The sequence below is a fragment of the Moschus berezovskii genome, chromosome 12 (assembly GCF_049115385.1).
Source record: "Moschus berezovskii isolate FMDL1 chromosome 12, NW_MosBer_1.0, whole genome shotgun sequence".
Classification (NCBI taxonomy): Eukaryota; Metazoa; Chordata; class Mammalia; order Artiodactyla; family Moschidae; genus Moschus; species Moschus berezovskii.
In genome coordinates this window covers 42,990,527-43,009,118 of record NC_142471.1, presented here as the reverse complement: position 1 = coordinate 43,009,118, position 18,592 = coordinate 42,990,527, and the positions used below count along the sequence as shown (strand labels likewise).

The following is an 18,592-nucleotide window of genomic DNA, read 5'->3' as shown; positions in this document are numbered from 1 at the left end:
GGACACTTCTAGTCACATGTATTTCTGTATAGATGCTTTTGGCCATTTCTCTGAAACAAGGAAGCATTTTGGATCTGATGATATAAGGCACAGAAATCTGCATTGAGGGGTGCTGTGCAGGAATGTGGCCAGATCCCTTTGCCATCTTCAGGAGTGATCGTAGGAACGTACTGGCTTCAACCTGTTACCAAGTCTATGATCTTGACCTAGTTTCTTGAACACTCCAATCCTAACATTTTTATCTCAAAATCAGGGATAAAATAATAAAATACCACTGAACTTATAATGCAGTTATCAAGAATGCTAGGTTACTTTTTTGTTGAGGATAAGGGAATGTCCAGATGAGTTCAAACAGCCCAGAGTCCAGAGATCCTGGAGTCCCATTGGCAAATTCAATCCAGAAATGCCCAGAGATGCTGTAAGCTAATCAGTGTGCTCAGGCCACCCTCCCTGTCACATCCAGGACTCTCAGTTGGGGACTAGTGGGAGATGACAGAAAAGCCAGGGACAGCTGGTACTGCAGACAGATTATGCTGCCCCAAAGGGTGCCCAGAACGAATGTTCAGTATGTGGTGCTGCCTCAACAGCCCATCCCCCATCTAATGGCACCATCACCTGCCCTTACCCTGTGGGCCCAGAACCCAGGTTGAGAGTTAAGATGAGGACTCGTCCTTTCGACACACACTCACCAAGAGATCCTTGGCAGTGCTGGGGCTGCTCTGGCAATCAGTGGCAATCCCAGTGCAAAGGTGACCAGAAGGATTCAACACTAGAGCAAAGAGAGTCCAGGGTCAGAACAACAGGGCTCACTGGGGAAGGGAGGACATATGTCCAGGGCCTGAATAGAGTCTAGAAATAGGCATCCACACTTGAGGCCAGCACCCAGGAAGAGGAATAGCATCAGCAAAAGCTCACCCTGGGGATCCTGACAGGTACTGAGTCTGATCCCCTTGAGCCAAGGAAACCACAGCCTTCTGCTCCAATTCCAAGGCTTCTCAGTGACCCCCTCTCTCTCCTCTTCTTCACACAGGGAAGATGCCCCAACTTCGCCTTAATGAATCCTCGCTGCGTACCACTGCTCTGTGGCCCAAAGATCTGTCCTCAAACCAGGCAGGAGTGTTTCCCCCTAAATAGCTGTAGCTCTCACTGGCAACATCACGAACCCATATGCACTCAGTCATTCTCCAGATTCCTGCCGCTGAGCCCTCCCACTGCCCAGAAGCTCTGCAGAAGTCCTTTGTCACTCCTACCCCCATAGCCCGATGTCTAAAGCACCAAAAACACAAACTGTTAAGAGCCCCTTTTGTACCAAATTAAACATATATATTGTGTTTTGGATTATAGTCAAAAGGAGTTGGAATTTGTTGCTGATTAGCAAGATAGTTTCTTACCTGGTGAGCTCTGCTCCTCTGTATGAGACAACTGTACTGCTCCTACCAGGACAAAGCACCCTGGTGTTCTATGGATGTAGACATGATGAGTCCCATTCCCCACAGATTGGTCTCCATCTGTCACCAAGGGTTGACATACATGGGGTGTTGGCCGAAATATGCTCTTTCAAGAAAGCCCAAAATATCTTTGATGTGTGAATACAATCTGTGTCCATTACTCACTTGCTGTTATTTAATCTCCTGGGCAAGTTACTTAATCTCACTGTGCTTCAATCTCCTCACTGAAAAGATGTGGATAGTGGTGTCTCCTCTAAAAGGAGCCACAAGAGTGACAGTAATTGCTGCAACATGCTGATCACAAGGCCCTGTCACTTGTGAAGACTCGGGCCCAGTCTTTAAGATCTTCTCCCCTGCCCCAAGGAAGAAGAAGATGATGAGCTCAGAGACATCAAAAAGCATGTAGTGAGTGAAAAGATATTAGAAAAAATCATGAGTTGGGCTTTTAGCTCTGGATATCATGACAAGGGTTTGGCACACATGAGAATTCTCTGAAAACTGTTGACCACATACAGGCTAACATTCAAGGCCACCACCCATGTAATCTCCATGATACCATCAGAAAAGGTCCTTATACCTACTATGTCCTTCACAAATGTAAGTTCCCTTCCTATACCTTTATTGTTCTCATAATGTTAATTCCTGGTTCCCAGTTTCCCATCAGCTCCTCTGATGACACAGACAGACTTCCCAATTTTCCAGATCCCTTTTGAAGAAGCCTTTGAAGACATGATCAGGTTTCCTTGCACACTTACATGCTAGAGGACTATCAGTAGACAAGAATTGTGAAGATCACACAACATACTTATGAAGATGAATCAATACCCTGGACCAAAGAGTCCAAGATGAGTAGAAGTGGCTACTACGTCAAATGTGCACATACCAGTGCAACAAATAAGGGACCATTAAGAATCAAGTAAACATGAGATGATGAAAAGAAGTGACTAAAACTTTAAAGAAATAGAGATCTATGGACTCTCTTATAAAGAATTCAGTCCTCTTAAAGCAGTTTAGTGAAATGCAAGAAACATGGACAGACAGCTACATGAAATCCAGGGGGAAGATGCATCAGCAAAATGAGAAGCTCAACAAAGAAACAAAACTATTAACAGACCAACTGGAAAATACAGCTGAAAAATACCGTGACTGTTTTTGTTGTTGTTTTTCAGTCACTAAGTCTTGTCCAACTCTTTGCAACCCCATGGACTGTAGCATTCCAGGCTCTCCTGTCTTCCACTGTCTCCTGGAGTTCGTTCATATTCATGCTCATTGAGTCAGTGATGCTATCTAACCATCTCATCTTCTGCCACCCTCTTCTCCTTTTGCCTTCAGTCTTTCCCAGCATTAGGTAGGGTCTTTTCCAATGAGTAGGCTCTTTGCATCAGGTGGCCAAAGTATTGGAGTTTCAGCTTCAGCATCAGTCCTTCCAATGAATATTCAGGGTTGATTTCCTTTAGGATTGACTGGTTTGATCTCTTTGCAGTCCAAGGGACTCTCAAGAGTCTTCTACACCTACCTCTAGAGTGCAGGAAATCCAAGTAGAAGGGGAACCAATAGACAGTACCTGTCACTGTAGCACTGAGTACAGATGACCACAAAAAGAGGCTAAGGGGACACATTCATGCAACTCTGTCCCCTAAAACTGTCCTCTCTTCCCTCAGTTCTCTTTGAGCAAAGAGGTTTTTGTGTCATGTGGCCAGCAGTGGTCTGGAGCTAGCTCATAGGGCCTTGTAGGATTTTCAAGAATTTTGCGAGCCAGCTATTTTAACACAGCCATTATAGAAAGCCATATTAAGTAAGCTATTAATAAATTATATATATATTTTTTAATTTATTTCATTGGAGGCAAATTACCTTACATTAATATATTGGTTGATTTTGCCATACATTGACATGAATCCACCCAGGGTGTACATGTGTTCCCTTTCTTGAACCCCCCTCCCACCTTCCTTTTCCCCATATCCTCCCTCCAGGTCATCCCCGTGCACCAGCCCCAAGCATCCTGTATCATGCGTCAAACCTGGACTGGTGATTCATTTCACATATGATAATATACATGCTACAATGCCATTCTCCCCAATCATCCCACCTTCACCCTCTCCCAGAGTCCCAAAGACTGTTCTATATACCTATGTTTCTTTTGCAGTCTCGTATACAGGGTTAAGGTTACCGGGCTTCCCTGGTGGCTCAAAGGTTAAATTATATATTTTTTTAAAGGCAATAAATACCTCCAAACTCAGAACTTCCTAATTCTTTTACTAGTTTTGGCTATTGAATATCTTGCTGCAGATGGAACTGCATCTGTGGTTGTGTATGGTAGTTCTAGTGCCCTGCTCCTGTTTATTTCTGCCCAGCTCCACATCTAATGACATCAGAAGAGAGAACCATAACCCTGATAGGGAGACATTCATCCTTGTCCTTCCCTGAATGGCTCCACCAGTAAGTTCTTGAAGCTCATAGATCCATCTTCAAGTGTCTCCTCAGCTTGTGAGAGGTTTGCCAGACCACACTCCACTGAGTGTTCTGAGTTTTATCATTAAGAAATATGTATCCTGAACCCAGGAGGACCACAAGGAGTGGACAGCTCTGCTCCTTCCTCACAGGGATATCATTTGGGTTCAACTCAGATGCTTACTCTTGCCCTGCCTCCTGCCCCACCTGTAAAAGGCATCATAGCTACCTGCCCTTCTGCTCACTATCTGGGCAAAAGGAGTCTGTGACATGTGTTTTGCATATGTCACCTCCCTCCACCTTCCATATACCTGGAGGGTCATCACCATCTTTCACAGATGAGGAGGATCCAGGTTCTGCAATACTAAACATTCTGTCCAATGTCCTCCTATAAGGATGAGACACAGGCTACACACACCAGGTTATGATCCCCAACTCCTCTCAGATGACCTTCGTGGATGTGTGAGGTTATCTCTGGGTCACTCCTGGCCCTGGACAGTAAGTTCTGGGTCAGGGACCACAAGCACAGCCACTCAGTCCTGTCTCTGTCCCCACTTCCTACGTGGACCTACCAATGCCCTTTGCAACTGGAGGGTGGTTCCCTGTCCAGACGATCATCAGGCAAAGCAGAGCTGCTCCCTCCTCTTTCTCCTTCCAAAGACACCAGCGGTTCTGGCAGTGAGTGGATCTATGCAGCCCTTGTTTTGCTCCCATCCAGTATTAGAGGAACTTTGCTGAACTCCACACCCCTCAATAGCCTCAGTTCATTTTGATCTCCTGTTCCCTGATACAATTTACTCCTGTTGTCCTATTGTATGTGTCCTGAGAAGGGATTCTTCTTGTTTTCTTTGTGTCTTTCAGTCTGAGCTCAGCAAGACAGCCCTCTGAGCCACATTGACATCCTTCAGTACCACCCATTGTCTTCCAGTTGAAAGAAACTGATTTCAATCCCAGATAACCCAACCTTTTCCCAGTCCTTAGATCATGGGCTCATGGAGTAATGATCTTGGCAGCCTTCTGAAACTGAGCTCCCCAAGTCAGCAGTATTGAGGGGTACATTTTCCTGGACCCCACTAATAAATGAACTTGACTTAATAGTTAAAGAAGAGTCAAATCAAGTTGTTTTTTAATTCTAGGTACCTTTTAAAGGAAAAACATCTAATATATAAGAACATTAAAAAGTTGATTATAAAAGAATATGCCACGATGCTGGGCAAACCAAAAGAAGGCTGGAGTCTTCAAGAACAGTAATGAAAACCAGTATGAGGGTTAAAGAGGGCAAGTTCCTGATGGTAAAGTTTTGTTTCTTAGAAAGCTACATTATTGCTTAACTGGCATGCACTTACAAAAGAAAAATTATAACTGATATAGAGAAATTGTCAAATCCACTTTATACTGAGAAACTGGAACAACAGTCTGTTATAAAGAAAAAATATTACTTAAACTGTAGAAGGTTGGAACAACACAATAAACTTAGAATAATGGGATTTATAATGTAATAATATATATATAATTTAATAATAAGGAATCTTCCATTCAGTCATGTATCAAAATAAGCCAAAGTAAAAGAAATGGGGACTTCCCTGGTGGTCCAGTGGTTAAGACTCTGTGCTTCTAAGGCATGGGGTTCAGGTTCCATCCCTGGTCAGAGAATGAAGATCCCACATGCCGCATGGAATGGCAAAAAAAATTAAAAGTAAAAGAAATAATCAAAAGACCATATTCTCTGATTACAATGCAATTGGTTTGGATATTGATGATAAAAAGAAAGTTTGAAAAAATGCATAAAATAAAAAATTTTAAATCATACATGTAAATAATTATGAATCAAAGGACAGATCAAAACTAAAATTAAAATGTTCTTAAAATCAAATGATAGTAATTATTGCTTATTAAAACGTATGAGACACAGTGAAATAAAAATTTAAAGAAATATTTGAGGCCCAAACAGAAAAGGTGAAATATGAAAATCAATAAGACAATAATTGAATCAAATGTATTAGAAAAAGAATTGCAAAATACTCAAAGAAAGTGAAAGGGACAAGATTTGAAAGAACAAATAAATCAAATGAAAAACTAAAATTCAGTAGGGAGTAATAATGAAACCTAAATTTATTTGAGAAGTTTACAATTATAGATAATACACTAATGAAATTGATCATAGAACATGGCAGTGTTTCCCAACCTTTTTTTAAAAAAGTTATTTTATATTGGAGTATAGTTGATTAACAATGTTGTGTAAGTTTCAGGTGTATAGCAAGTGATTCAGTTATAATCTATTCTTTTTCAAGTTCTTTTCTCATTTAGGTTATTACAGAATATTGAGCCAAGTTCCTGTGTTATACAGGAGTTTTTTTAAATATCATTTTACTTATAGCCCCCTCATGAAATTTTAGTACCATTGTTATACTATTTACCTCTTTATGTACACTGTCCTTCATACTTCAAAAAAGTGAGACAAGATTTCACCTCCTTGGCGCCATATTCTCCCTGTTATATATACATAGAATAAAAAAAGACATAATTAAGTTCTAATAGAAATTATAAAGAAAGTATAATTCCAGATAGAAACAAAAAATCAAACATTCTGAAAACTTTGTACCAATATAAGTGAATAGATAATCAAATTCCAAAGAAAACTTGATATTTGAAATGACTGATAAAGTAAACAGAAGCACCCAATAACCCAGTGCATCAGTCTGCTTGGGCTGCCACACAAATACCACACACCGGGTGACTGAAACAATGCAGGTTTGTTTTTCCCACGGGTCTGGAGGCTGGACACCTAAGGTCAATGTGTCAGCAGGGTTGGGTTCTGATGGGGCCTTCCTTCCTGTGCTGAGGCCACCTTCCTGCCATGTTCCCACTGCCTTTTCACTGTGACTGTGTGGAGAAACAGATGTGGTGACCCTTCCTCTTCTCATGAAGACAACAGATCTGTAGCATTAGGGCCCAACCTTCTGATCTCATTGAACCTTAACAATATCCCTAAAGCCCCTGTGTCCAAAAGCAGTCACATTAAGGATTAGGGCTCAATATATTAACATAGTATATATTAATATACTATAATGCATAGCACTTAGTAAATATTTTTTAAAGTTGTATCAGCGGTTTAATTTCTTCACACACACACACACACACACAAAAAAAACACAGGTAGAGAAGATATCATACAAAATATAAGCAACAGACTCAGACACAGAAAGCAGACCTATGTTGCCAAAGGGGACAAGAAGGGAAGGAGTGACAAATTACAAGCATGGGATTAACAAGTGCAAAAGACTATACATATACAGACAAGCAACAAGAATTTACTGTATAGCACAGGGGATTATATTCAATATCTTTAGTAACTAACTGTACATGGAACAACAGACTGGTTCCAAATAGGAAAAGGAGTACGTCAAGGCTGTATATTGTCACCCTGCTTATTTAACTTATATGCAGAGTACATCATGAGGAACGCTGGGCTGGATGAAGCACAAGCTGGAATCAAGATTGCTGGGAGAAATATCAATAACCTCAGATATGCAGATGACACCACCCTTATGGCAGAACGTGAAGAGGAACTCAAAAGCCTCTTGATGAAAGTGAAAGAGGAGAGTGAAAAGGTTGGCTTGAAGCTCAGCATTCAGAAAGCAAAGATCATGGCATCTGGTCCCATCACTTCGTGGGAAATAGATGGGGAAACAGTGGAAACAGTGTCAGACTTTATTTTTTTGGGCTCCAAAATCACTGCAGATGCTGATTGCAGCCATGAAATTAAAAGACACTTACTCCTTGGAAGGAAAGTTATGACCAACCTAGATAGCATATTAAAAAGCAGAGACATTACTTTGCCAACAAAGGTCCGTCTAGTCAAGGCTATCGTTTTTCCCGTGGTCATGTATGGATGTGAGAGTTGGACTGTGAAGAAAGCTGATCACCGAAGAATTGATGCTTTTGAAGTGTGGTGTTGGAGAAGACTCTTGAGAGTCCCTTAGACTGCAAGGAGATCCAACCAGTCCATTCTAGAGGAGATCATTCCTGGGTGTTCATTGGAAGGACTGATGCTAAAGCTGAAACTCTAATACTTTGGCCACCTCATGCGATGAGTTGACTCACTGGAAAACACTGATGCTGGGAAGGATTGGGAGTGGGAGGAGAAGGGGACAACAGAGAATGAGATGGTTGGCGGCATCACCGACTTGATGGGCATGAGTTTGAGTGAAGTCCGGGAGTTGGTGATGGACAGGGAGGCCTGGCGTGCTATGATTCATGGAGTCGCAAAGAGTCGGACATGACTGAACGACTGAACTGAACTGAACTGAATAGAATATAATCTGAAAAATAGAACTATATTACTTTGCCGTATACTGAAACTAACACCATATTGTAAATGAAGACTCTTCGATTTTTTTAAAGATGTTGAATAAACAAAAAATATATAAAAATGTGACAATACCAAATGTCATAAAGAATGTGCAACAATTTAAACCTAATTATAATATCAGGAGTATACCACATCTCATCATATCATCACATCATATCATATATTTAAGCTGTTCCATTATTTTAAATATCTTTCCAACAACAACAAACGGAAAACAAGAACAGCAGTAATTGCTAAGATAATATAGTAGGGGTGGGGTGTCACGCAGCCTTTAGGGCAAAGCTGTTAGCACAGGACCTTATTGCGAGATCATTAGTGCCCACGGTTAGAGGTCCCGCTGCTCCAGCAGTCAGCCTGACAGAGACCCCTGTGGCAGAGAGTATGGGGAGAAGCAGATCCAGGCTTTCTCCCTGGGGCCCTCCAGGGCCTCCAGAATCAGGCTGGCAGGTGAGTTGGGGGCAGGAGACAGGCTGAGAGCTGTATCCTGTAGAGCTGGAGAGCCCTCACCACAGCCTCTTACTGACCAGACGCGGGCTTTGAAGCAGTGGCCATCCCTGCCCCCATCCCACCTCCGTGACCTAGTGGTGGCAACAGTCTCCATGGGGCACAGTTCACAGGACCCAGTCCCCTGTTTGGGTGGCCTTGGGAGCCTGAGGGCCAGCAGGGTCCTGGGTTCCTGGCTCCGTCAGTGATGAGAGCTGGTCAGGGACTGAGACCTGGGTCTGAGGGCATCACTAGCTGAGATCGGCTTCCTCAGCCAGACCTGGACACTCCTGGGAGGATCCAGGCTGGGTGCTAAACGAAAGTCCTGGGCAGGGAAATTAGACCCCATCCAGATTTCCTCTTTTTAGCCAGGAACTGGACCTCAGAGGACGAAAGTTGAGTCTTGGATCCTTGAACAGGTAAAATGAGGGGTAATGATGTCACTTTGTTCATGGGATTTGTTAAGTGTTAAAAGTCAAAAGGAGGCAAGGAGACAGAATTAAATTCCTCACCTTCCCTTTCTTGTCAGAATGGAAAAGAGCATTTCTTTGGTGAGGTTGACAGACATGTTGTGACCTGTGACCTGACCTCAGGAGCAAAGGATCTGACACCAAGAAATTTGCAACAACTAACCATGTCCCAACCTCACCTTTCCTATAAAAGGGTTTTCCTGAAAGCTTTCAGGGAGTTCGGGGATTTTTAAGGCATGAATCACCTGTCTTTTTGCTCTGCAAAGGCTCTGCAATAAACCTTTGTCTGCTCTAAGCTCCGACATTTCAAGCTGTTTGGCTTCACTGTATGTTGGGCATATGGACTTGTGTTCCATAACTATTTCAGATTTATTAAAGAATAGATATTGATATATATCATTCTTTTGTGCATACAAAAGGAAACAAATTGGTTAAAATATTTCTAAACATTTTTATATTCACAGTCTGAAGTTTTTGAAACACTTTTGAGTCAGAGCTGCTAATGCCCAGTGTTGCTCCATGGAGCAGAAATAGGCCATCCCCACTCAGCCCTTTCTGATTCCCAGTCACAGAATTTGTGGGTATAATACAAAAGATCTTGTTTTATGTCACTCAGTTTAGGGTGGTTTGTTAAACATCAGAAGATAACTGGCATGTCCTTCATTCACTAGGAACTTTGACACTCTTGCAAGACCTTCTTCCCCTTCTAGATCCTTCCATCCACTGTGTCACAAGAATGACCACTGCAACACTCTACACTCCCAGGTCCTGGACGTCCTCCCAGTGGAGATGTCCATATCTAAGCCACCTCAGCTGAGCTTTTTCAGTTGACAAAAAGGGAGGATTTCTGTGGGATTTTAATGGCTGCTTGAGAGGGTTTGGGATGAGAGACAGAGGCCTCATCTTACCACCCCTCCAAAGATCCTCTGCCCACCCTCTGGGATTATCAACAGAACAATGAGCAGAGCTGCAGGTCACAAAGTCACCATGCCAACCTTCCTGTCCATCATAAGGATCATCACAGAGAAGTCAGTCTCCTTGGGGTGGGGGAAGGGCTATCCCCCAAAGCCAACCGTTTTGCCTCTTCACCCTCAGGGCAGGTACTGGGGAAAGCTCACAGTGCACTATAGTTAGAGGACTGGATGTGCCAAGGTCCCTGGGTACAAGTAGAGATGATAGTGGCCCTGGCCTGAGGTGGCCTGGAGTGGTTAGGATCAAGTGGGAACTCAGGAGTGGCCAGTTAAATGGAGAGCAGTGGGCCCTGGATGCCTGGGTTCTTCCTTTTGCTGTTGCTGTCCCTTCCACTGCTGTGTGCAGAGAGCCTCCAGTACAGTCCCTTGGACTGCAGAAATTCCCACCAACACCTTTGCAAAGATTGGGGAAATGTCCACCACTACTTCAGCCTAGATGAGATAAGCTTCCATGGCAGCAACATGCAGCACAGGAGCAAGTCGAACAAGCTGTATGATTGTGATGGTGACTTCAACCTCTATTTCGTCTTGGATACGTGAGTGGCCCTCCCACCTGGCCCCGGGTGCCCCTCAAGGCACCTCTGTCATTAACCTTACTGATGGCAGGAAATGGTCCAAGGGGACCCCAGGCTCTGAGAAAGAAGAGGCAAGGACAGTCTTAATCAGACCCAAGGACAGACCTCTGTGACTCCCTTGTTCCTGAGGCAGAAGGAATGCTAAGTGACAGACGACAGACACAGAAGTACACATACTGTATGATAAAATCTATATGAAATGTCCAGGATAGGTAAATCCATAGTGACAGAAAATAGATGAATGCTCACAGGGGACAGAAAGATGTGGGGGGTGGGGGTGGGAGGGGTGGCAGCGGGGAGTGGTGGTTGGGGATTGACTGCTAGTAGTGACAGATTGGAGAAGGCAATGGCAAGCCACTCCAGTACTCTTGCCTAGAAAATCCCACGGATGGAGAAGCTTGGTAGGCTGCAGTCCGTGGGGTTGCTAAGGGTCAGACACGACTGAGCGACTTCACTTTCACTTTTCACTTTCACACATTGGAGAAGGAAATGGCAACCCACTCCAGTGTTCTTGCCTGGAGAATCCCAGGGACGGGGGAGCCTGGTGGGCTTCCGTCTATGGGGTCACACAGAGTCGGACACGACTGAAGTGACTTAGCAGCAGCAGCAGCAGTGACAGATTTGGGGGAAGTGATAGAAACTTTTCACAATTAGTGGTGATGGTTGCATGACATAGTGACTAAACTAAAAACCACTGAATTGTAGTCTTTCAAATGGTGAAAGTGAAAGTGAAGTCGCTCAGTCGTGTCTGACTGTTTGTGACCCCATGGACTATAGCCTACCAGGTTCCTCCGTCCATGGGTTTTTCCAGGCAAGAATACTGGAATGGATTGCCGTTTCCTTCTCCATTCAAACAGTGAACTAGATGTTAAATAAATTTTGTGCTCGGTCATGTCCAACTCATTTGTTACCCCATGAACCATAGTCTGCCAGTCTTCTCTGTCCATGGGATTTTTCAGGCAAGAATACTGGTGTGGGTTGCCATCTCCTCCTCCAGGGGATCCTCCCAACCCAAGGATCGAACTCGTGTCTCCTGCATCGCCTGCATTGGCAGGAGGATTCTTTACACTGAGACACCCGACAGTGACTTCATATAAAATATTAATTTTATCTCAATTTTTTAAAGTATTCAGAGAAAAGAAGAAGGGGAAAACATTGTAGAGTTGTGTCAGGCAGTTAAATAATAAAAGTTATAATAATAAAATTATGTCACTTTTCTGAAAAAAATGGGCAGAAGACTTGAATAGATATTTTTGCAAAGAAGACATGTAGATGACTAACAGGCACATGAAAAGATGCTCAGCATTGCTAATTGTTCAGTTCAGTACAGTTCAGTCGCTCAGTCGTGTCCGACTCTGCGACCCCATGAATCACAGCACGCCAGGCCTCCCTGTCCATCACCAACTCCCGGAGTTCACTCAAAATCATGTCCATCGTGTCGGTGATGCCATCCAGCCATTTCATTCTCTGTCGTCCCCTTCTCCTCCTGCCCCCAATCCTTCCCAGCATCAGAGTCTTTTCCAGTGAGTCAACTCATCGCATGAGGTGGCCAAAGTATTGGAGTTTCAGCTTTAGCATCAGTCCTTCCAATGAACACACAGGATTGATCTCCTTTAGAATGGACTAGTTGGATCTCCTTGCAGTCCAAGGGACTCTCAAGAGTCTTCTCCAACACCACACTTCAAAAGCATCAATTCTTCGGCAATCTGCTTTCTTCACAGACCAACTCTCACATCCATACATGACCAGTGGAAAAACCATAGCCTTGACTAGACGGACCTTTGTTGGCAAAGTAATGTCTCTGCTTTTTAATATGCTATCTAGGTTGGTCATAACTTTCCTTCCAAGGAGTAAGCGTCTTTTAATTTCATGGCTGCAGTCAGCATCCACAGTGATTTTGGAGCCCAAAAAATAAAGTCTGACACTGTTTCCACTGTTTCTCCATCTATTTCCCATGAAGTGATGGGACCAGATGCCATGATCTTTGTTTTCTGAATGTTGAGCTTCAAGCCAACCTTTTCACTCTCCTCTTTCACTTTCATCAAGAGACTTTGGAGTTCCTCTTCACGTTCTGCCATAAGGGTGGTGTCATCTGCATATCTGAGGTTATTGATATTTCTCCCGGCAATCTTGATTCCAGCTTGTGCTTCTTCCAGCCCAGCATTCCTCATGATGTACTCTGCATACAAGTTAAATAAGCAGGGTGACAATATACAGCCTTGACGTACTCCTTTTCCTATTTGGAACCAGTCTGTTGTTCCATGTCCAGTTCTAACTGTTGCTTCCTGACCTGCATACAGGTTTCTCAAGAGGCAGGTCAGGTAGTCTGGTATTCCCATCTCTTTCAGTATTTTCCACAGTTTATTGTGATCCACACAGTCAAAGGCTTTGGCATTGTCAATGAGGCAGAGATAGATGTTTTTCTGGAACTCTTTTGCTTTCTCCATGATCCAGTGGATGTTGGCAATTTGATCTCTGGTACCTCTGCCTTTTCTAAAACCTGCTTGAACATCTGGAAGTTCATGGTTCACATATTGCTGAAGCTTGGCTTTGAGAATTTTGAGCATGACTTTACTAGCATGTGAGATGAGTGCAATTGTGTGGTAGTTTTTTTTTATTATTAATTTATTTTTTTATTGGAGGCTAATTAATATTATATTGGTTGGTTTTGCCATACAACAACATCAATCAGCAGTAAGTATACATATGTCCCCTCCCGCTTGAACCTCCCCCCTCACCCCCAACCCTATCCTACCCCTCTAGATTGTCACAGAGTACCAATTGAGCTCCCTGTGTTACACAGCAACTCCCCCCTAGCTATTTTACATGTGGTAATATATGTGTTTCAATGCTACTCTCTCAATTCATCCCAGCCTCTCCTTCCCCTTTGTGTCTACAAGCCTGTTCTCTATGCTTGCGTCTCTATTCCTACCCTGAAAATAGGTTCATCAGTACTATTTTTCTAGATTCCATCAGTCAGTTCAGTTCAGTTGCTCAGTCGTGTCTGACTCTCCGCGACCCCATGAATCACAGCACGCCAGGCCTCCCTGTCCATCACCAACTCCCGGAGTTCACTCAAACTCATGTCCACAGAGTCGGTGATGCCATCCAGCCATCTCATTCTCTGTCGTCCCCTTCTCCTCCCGCCCCCAACCTTTCCCACCATCAGTCTTTTCCAGTGAATCAATTCATTGCATGAGGTGGCCAAAGTATTGGAGTTTCAGCTTCAGCATGAGTCCTTCCAATGAATACCCAGGATTGATCTCCTCTAGAATGGACTGGTTGGATCTCCTTGCAGTCCAAGGGACTCTCAAGAGTCTTCTCCAACACCACACTTCAAAAGCATCAATTCTTCAGCAATCAGCTTTCTTCACAGTCCAACTCTCACATCCATACATGACCACGGGAAAAACCATAGCCTTGACTAGACGGACCTTGGTTGGCAAAGTAATGTCTCTGCTTTTTAATATACTATCAATTTTGGTCATAACTTTCCTTCCAAGGAGTAAGCATCTTTTAATTTCATGGCTGCAATCAGCATCTGCAGTGATTTTGGAGCCCAAAAAAATAAAGTCTGACTCTGTTTCCACTGTTTTTCCATCTATTTCCCATGAAGTGATGGGACCAGATGCCATCATCTTTGTTTTCTGAATGTTGAGCCAAGCTTTTCACTCTCCTCTTTCACTTTCATCAAGAGGCTTTTGAGTTCCTCTTCACTTTCTGCCATAAGGGTGGTGTCATCTGCATATCTGAGGTTACTGATATTTCTCCCAGCAATCTTGATTCCAGCTTGTGCTTCATCCAGCCCAGCGTTCCTCATGATGTACTCTGTATATAAGTTAAATAAGCAGGGTGACCATATACAGCCTTGACGTACTCCTTTTCCTATTTGAAACTAGTCTGTTGTTCCATGTACAGTTCTGACTGCTGCTTCCTGACCTTCATACATATGCATTAATATGTGATATTTGATTTTCTCTTTCTGACTTCATTCTGTACAACAGGTTCTAGGTTCATCCACCTTGCTAGAACTAAAATTCATTCCTTTTTATGACTGAGTAACATTTCATTGTGTGTATGTACCACAACTTCTTTATCCAGTCATCTGTCGATAGACATCTGGATTGCTTCCTTGTCCTAGCTATTGTAAATAGTGCTGCTATTTACAATGAACACTGGGGTACATGTGTCTTTTTGAATTATGGTTTTCTCAGGGGTATGTGCCCAGTAGTGGGATTGCTGGGTCATGTGGTAGTTTTATTCCTAGAAACCATACATATTTTTAAAACTCCCCTTTCACCCCAGTTCCTGGTAATCCATGTTATATTTTCTGTATCTGTGAATTTGTCTAAGATACCACATTTAAATGGGGTGATAAAATAACTGGCCTATTGAGTCTCATTTATTTCATTAGCGAAACGTTTTTGAGGTCCATCCGTGTTGTAACATGTGTCAGAATTTCGTTCCTTTATGTGGCTGAATAATATCCCGTGTGTGTACATATATTTTCTTTATTTTTTCATCCATTGATAAGTGCATGGGTTTTTTCACTCTGGGGAATAGTGCTGCTGTATATGTATATCTATTTGAGTTCCTACTTTCTCCAACACTTATTTTTCAAGTTGTTTGTTGTTTTCTTTTGGTAACAGCCATCCCAGTAAGTGTGAAGTGGTATCTAATGGTTTTGTTTGCTTTTCCTAATGACCAGTGATGCTGAGCATCTTTATGTACTTGATAACTGGCCATTTTATGTTCTTTGGAGACACATCTATTCAAATCCTTTGCCCATTTTTTGAGTTGGGTCCTTTGAGATTTTGTTGTTATTGTTCTTGAGCTGTGGGTGTTCTTTATATATCTGGACATCAATTCTTTACGAGATACAATTTGCGAGTATTCTCTCTCATTCTGTGGATTACCTTTTCACTTGATTAATAGTATCCTTTGCACAGTAGTTTTAAATTTTCATGAGCTTTGATTTGTTTTATTTATTTATATCTTTTATTCACTGTGCTTTTACTGTCATATCTAAAAAAAAAAAATAACCACTACCAATCTAATGTCATGAAGCTTTACCCTGCATTTTCATCTAGGAGTCTAATACAGGCATACCTCATTTTTTTGTGCTTTGCTTTGTTGCTCTTCACAGATGCTGCATTTTTTTTTTACAAGTTGAGGGCTTTTTGGCAATTTTTCATTTAGCAAATTTATTGGCTCAGTTTTCCTAACAGCATTATAGCTTAATTAGGTGTGTACATTGTTTCTAGATATAATGCTATTAAACATGTAATCAGTTCAGTTGAGTGGCTCAGTTATGTCTAACTCCTTGCAACCCCATGGACCGCAGCATGCCAGGCCTCCCTGTCCATCACCAACTCCTGGAGCCTACTCAAACTCATGTCTATTGTGTCAGTGATGCTATCCAAAAATCTCATCCTCTGTCATCCCCTTCTCCTCCTACCTTCACTCTTTCCCAGCATCAGGGTCTTTTCCAGTGAGTCAGCTCTTCGCATCAGGTGGCCAAAGTATTGGAGTTTCAGCTTCAGCGTCAGTCCTTCCAATGAATATTCAGGACTGATCTCATTTAGGATGGACTGGTTGGATCTCCTTGCAGTCCAAGGAACTCTCGAGAGTGTTCTCCAACACCACAGTTCAAAAGCATCAATTCTTCGGCGCTCAGCTTTCTTTATAGTTCAACTTTCATAGCCATACATGACTACATAGCTTTTACTAGATGGATCTTTGTTAGTAAATTAATGCCTCTGCTTTCTAATATGCTCTCTAGGTTGAAATAGAACATGTAATAGGTTGTAACAGAACATGTAACAGATTACAGTAAAGTATAAACATAACTTTTATATGCTCCAGGAAATCAAAATTCATGTGACTCACTTTTTTGCGATATTAGATTTATTTCAGTGGTCTGGAACAGAACCCAAAATATCTCCAAGGTATGCCTTTAGTTTTAGGCCTTCTTACATTTAGGTCTTTGATCCTTCTTGAAATATATTTTGCATACGTGCAAAGTAAGAGTTCAGGTGCACTCTTTTGCATATGGACATACAGTAAAAATATGTAGAAATACTAAAATTACTCTCCTTTCCCACATTAAATGCTCTTGGCACCCTTTTCAAAATCATTGACCACATTTACAAAGATTTGTTACTGGAAACTCTGTTCTAGTCTTTTGTTCTGTGTCTGTTCTTATGGCATTACCACAGTATTACTGTCACTGTAGATTTGTAATAAATTTCAAAACCAGAAATGATGTGAGTCTTCCTATTATGTTCTTCTTTTTCAAGATGTTTCTAACTCTTTGAAGACCTTTTGAGATTCATATGCATTTTAAAATGCATTGTTTAATTTCAGCAAAAGAAATGCTACTGAGATTTTGGTAGAGATTTCACTGAATCTGTAGGTAGCCTTACCAATAATTTCAGCTTATCAATATTGTCTCCAGCCCATTTCTTTCCAATGACTTATCTTCTTGAATTTCTTTCAGCAATGTGTTTTAGTTTTTGTGTACAAATCTTTTGTCTTCTTGGTTAAATTTTGTTTCTCTTAGATGCTGTTTCAAATGGAATTGAATTTCTTTCTTTTTTGGGAATGTTAATTGCTATTATATAGAAATGCAATGATTTTTTATAGTTTGATTTCATATACTGAAACTCTGATGATATTTTTTATTAACTAACAGATTTTTTAATTGAATCTTTGAGAGTTTTTACATGTAAGATCATATTATCCAAGAAGAGAAGCACGTTCACATCTTGTTTTTCAATCTGCATAATTTTTATTTCTTTTTCTTGCTTGCTTGTTCTAGCTAGGACTTCCAATGCTATGTTAAATAGAATTAACACAAGTGGCATCCATATGTTGCTCTTGATTTCAGGGTAAAAGCTTCTCATCTTTGACCATGATGTGATGGTTTTACACTTTCAATATATAGCTTTTGTCATGTTGGGGCGTTTTCTGTATTCTTAACCTTAATGTTTTTTTTAATCAAGAAAGAGTGTTGGATTTTATCATACTCTATTCCTACTTGAATTGAGATGATCATGTATTTTGGTTTCTTCATTTGATTAATGTGGGATGCTACATGGGGGCGGGAGGAGAAGGGGACGACCTAGAATGAGATGGCTGGATGGCATCACCAACTCTGTGGACATGAGTTTGTGTGAACTCCGGGAGTTGGTGATGGACAGGGAGGCCTGGCGTGCTGTGATTCATGGGGTCGCAGAGAGTCGGACACGACTGAGCGACTGAACTGAACTGAACTGAACTGAACATTTATATGATTTTTGTATGTAGAATCATTTCTGAATTGTAGAAATTCTATTTGGTCACATTTTAATATTCTGCTGTATTCAGTTTCCTAGTATTTTCTTGAGGATTAATGCATCAATCAATTAAGGACAATTGGTATTCTGCACTTGCAGTGTTTGGCTTTTGTATCGTGTAATACAGCCCTCATAGAGTGAATTGGGAAGTGTTCCCTCATCTTCAATTTTTTGAAGAGTTTAGAAAAAGTTGTTGATGACTCTTCTTTAAAAGTTTGGTAGAATTCACCCTTGAAATCATCTAGTCCTTGGCCACTATTGTTGGGATATTTTTCTATTTATGATTCAATCTTTTCACTAATTATTGACCTATTCATACTGTTCATGATTGGATTATGGTTGATTGTATATTTCTAGCAATTTACCCATTTTGTTTAGGTTATCAAATTTTTTAAATAGGAATATTCATAGTATTACCTTATAATCCTTTTATTTTTATGTAATCAGTAGTAGTGTTTCATCTTCTGATTTTAGTAATCTGAGTA

At 41.6% G+C, this 18,592-nt stretch overlaps 1 protein-coding gene across 1 annotated transcript in view; it reads left to right on the top strand.

Annotated features, from left to right (window-relative positions):
• Positions 1–10,468: 10,468 nt before the first annotated feature.
• Positions 10,469–18,592, top strand: part of LOC148775980 (anthrax toxin receptor-like) — a 44,510-nt gene continuing 36,386 nt past the window's right edge. Inside the window, exon 1 of the mRNA XM_088842482.1 lies at positions 10,469–10,731. Within this exon, the coding sequence (XP_088698608.1) occupies positions 10,469–10,731 (263 nt within the window). The remainder of the gene's footprint in view (positions 10,732–18,592) is intronic.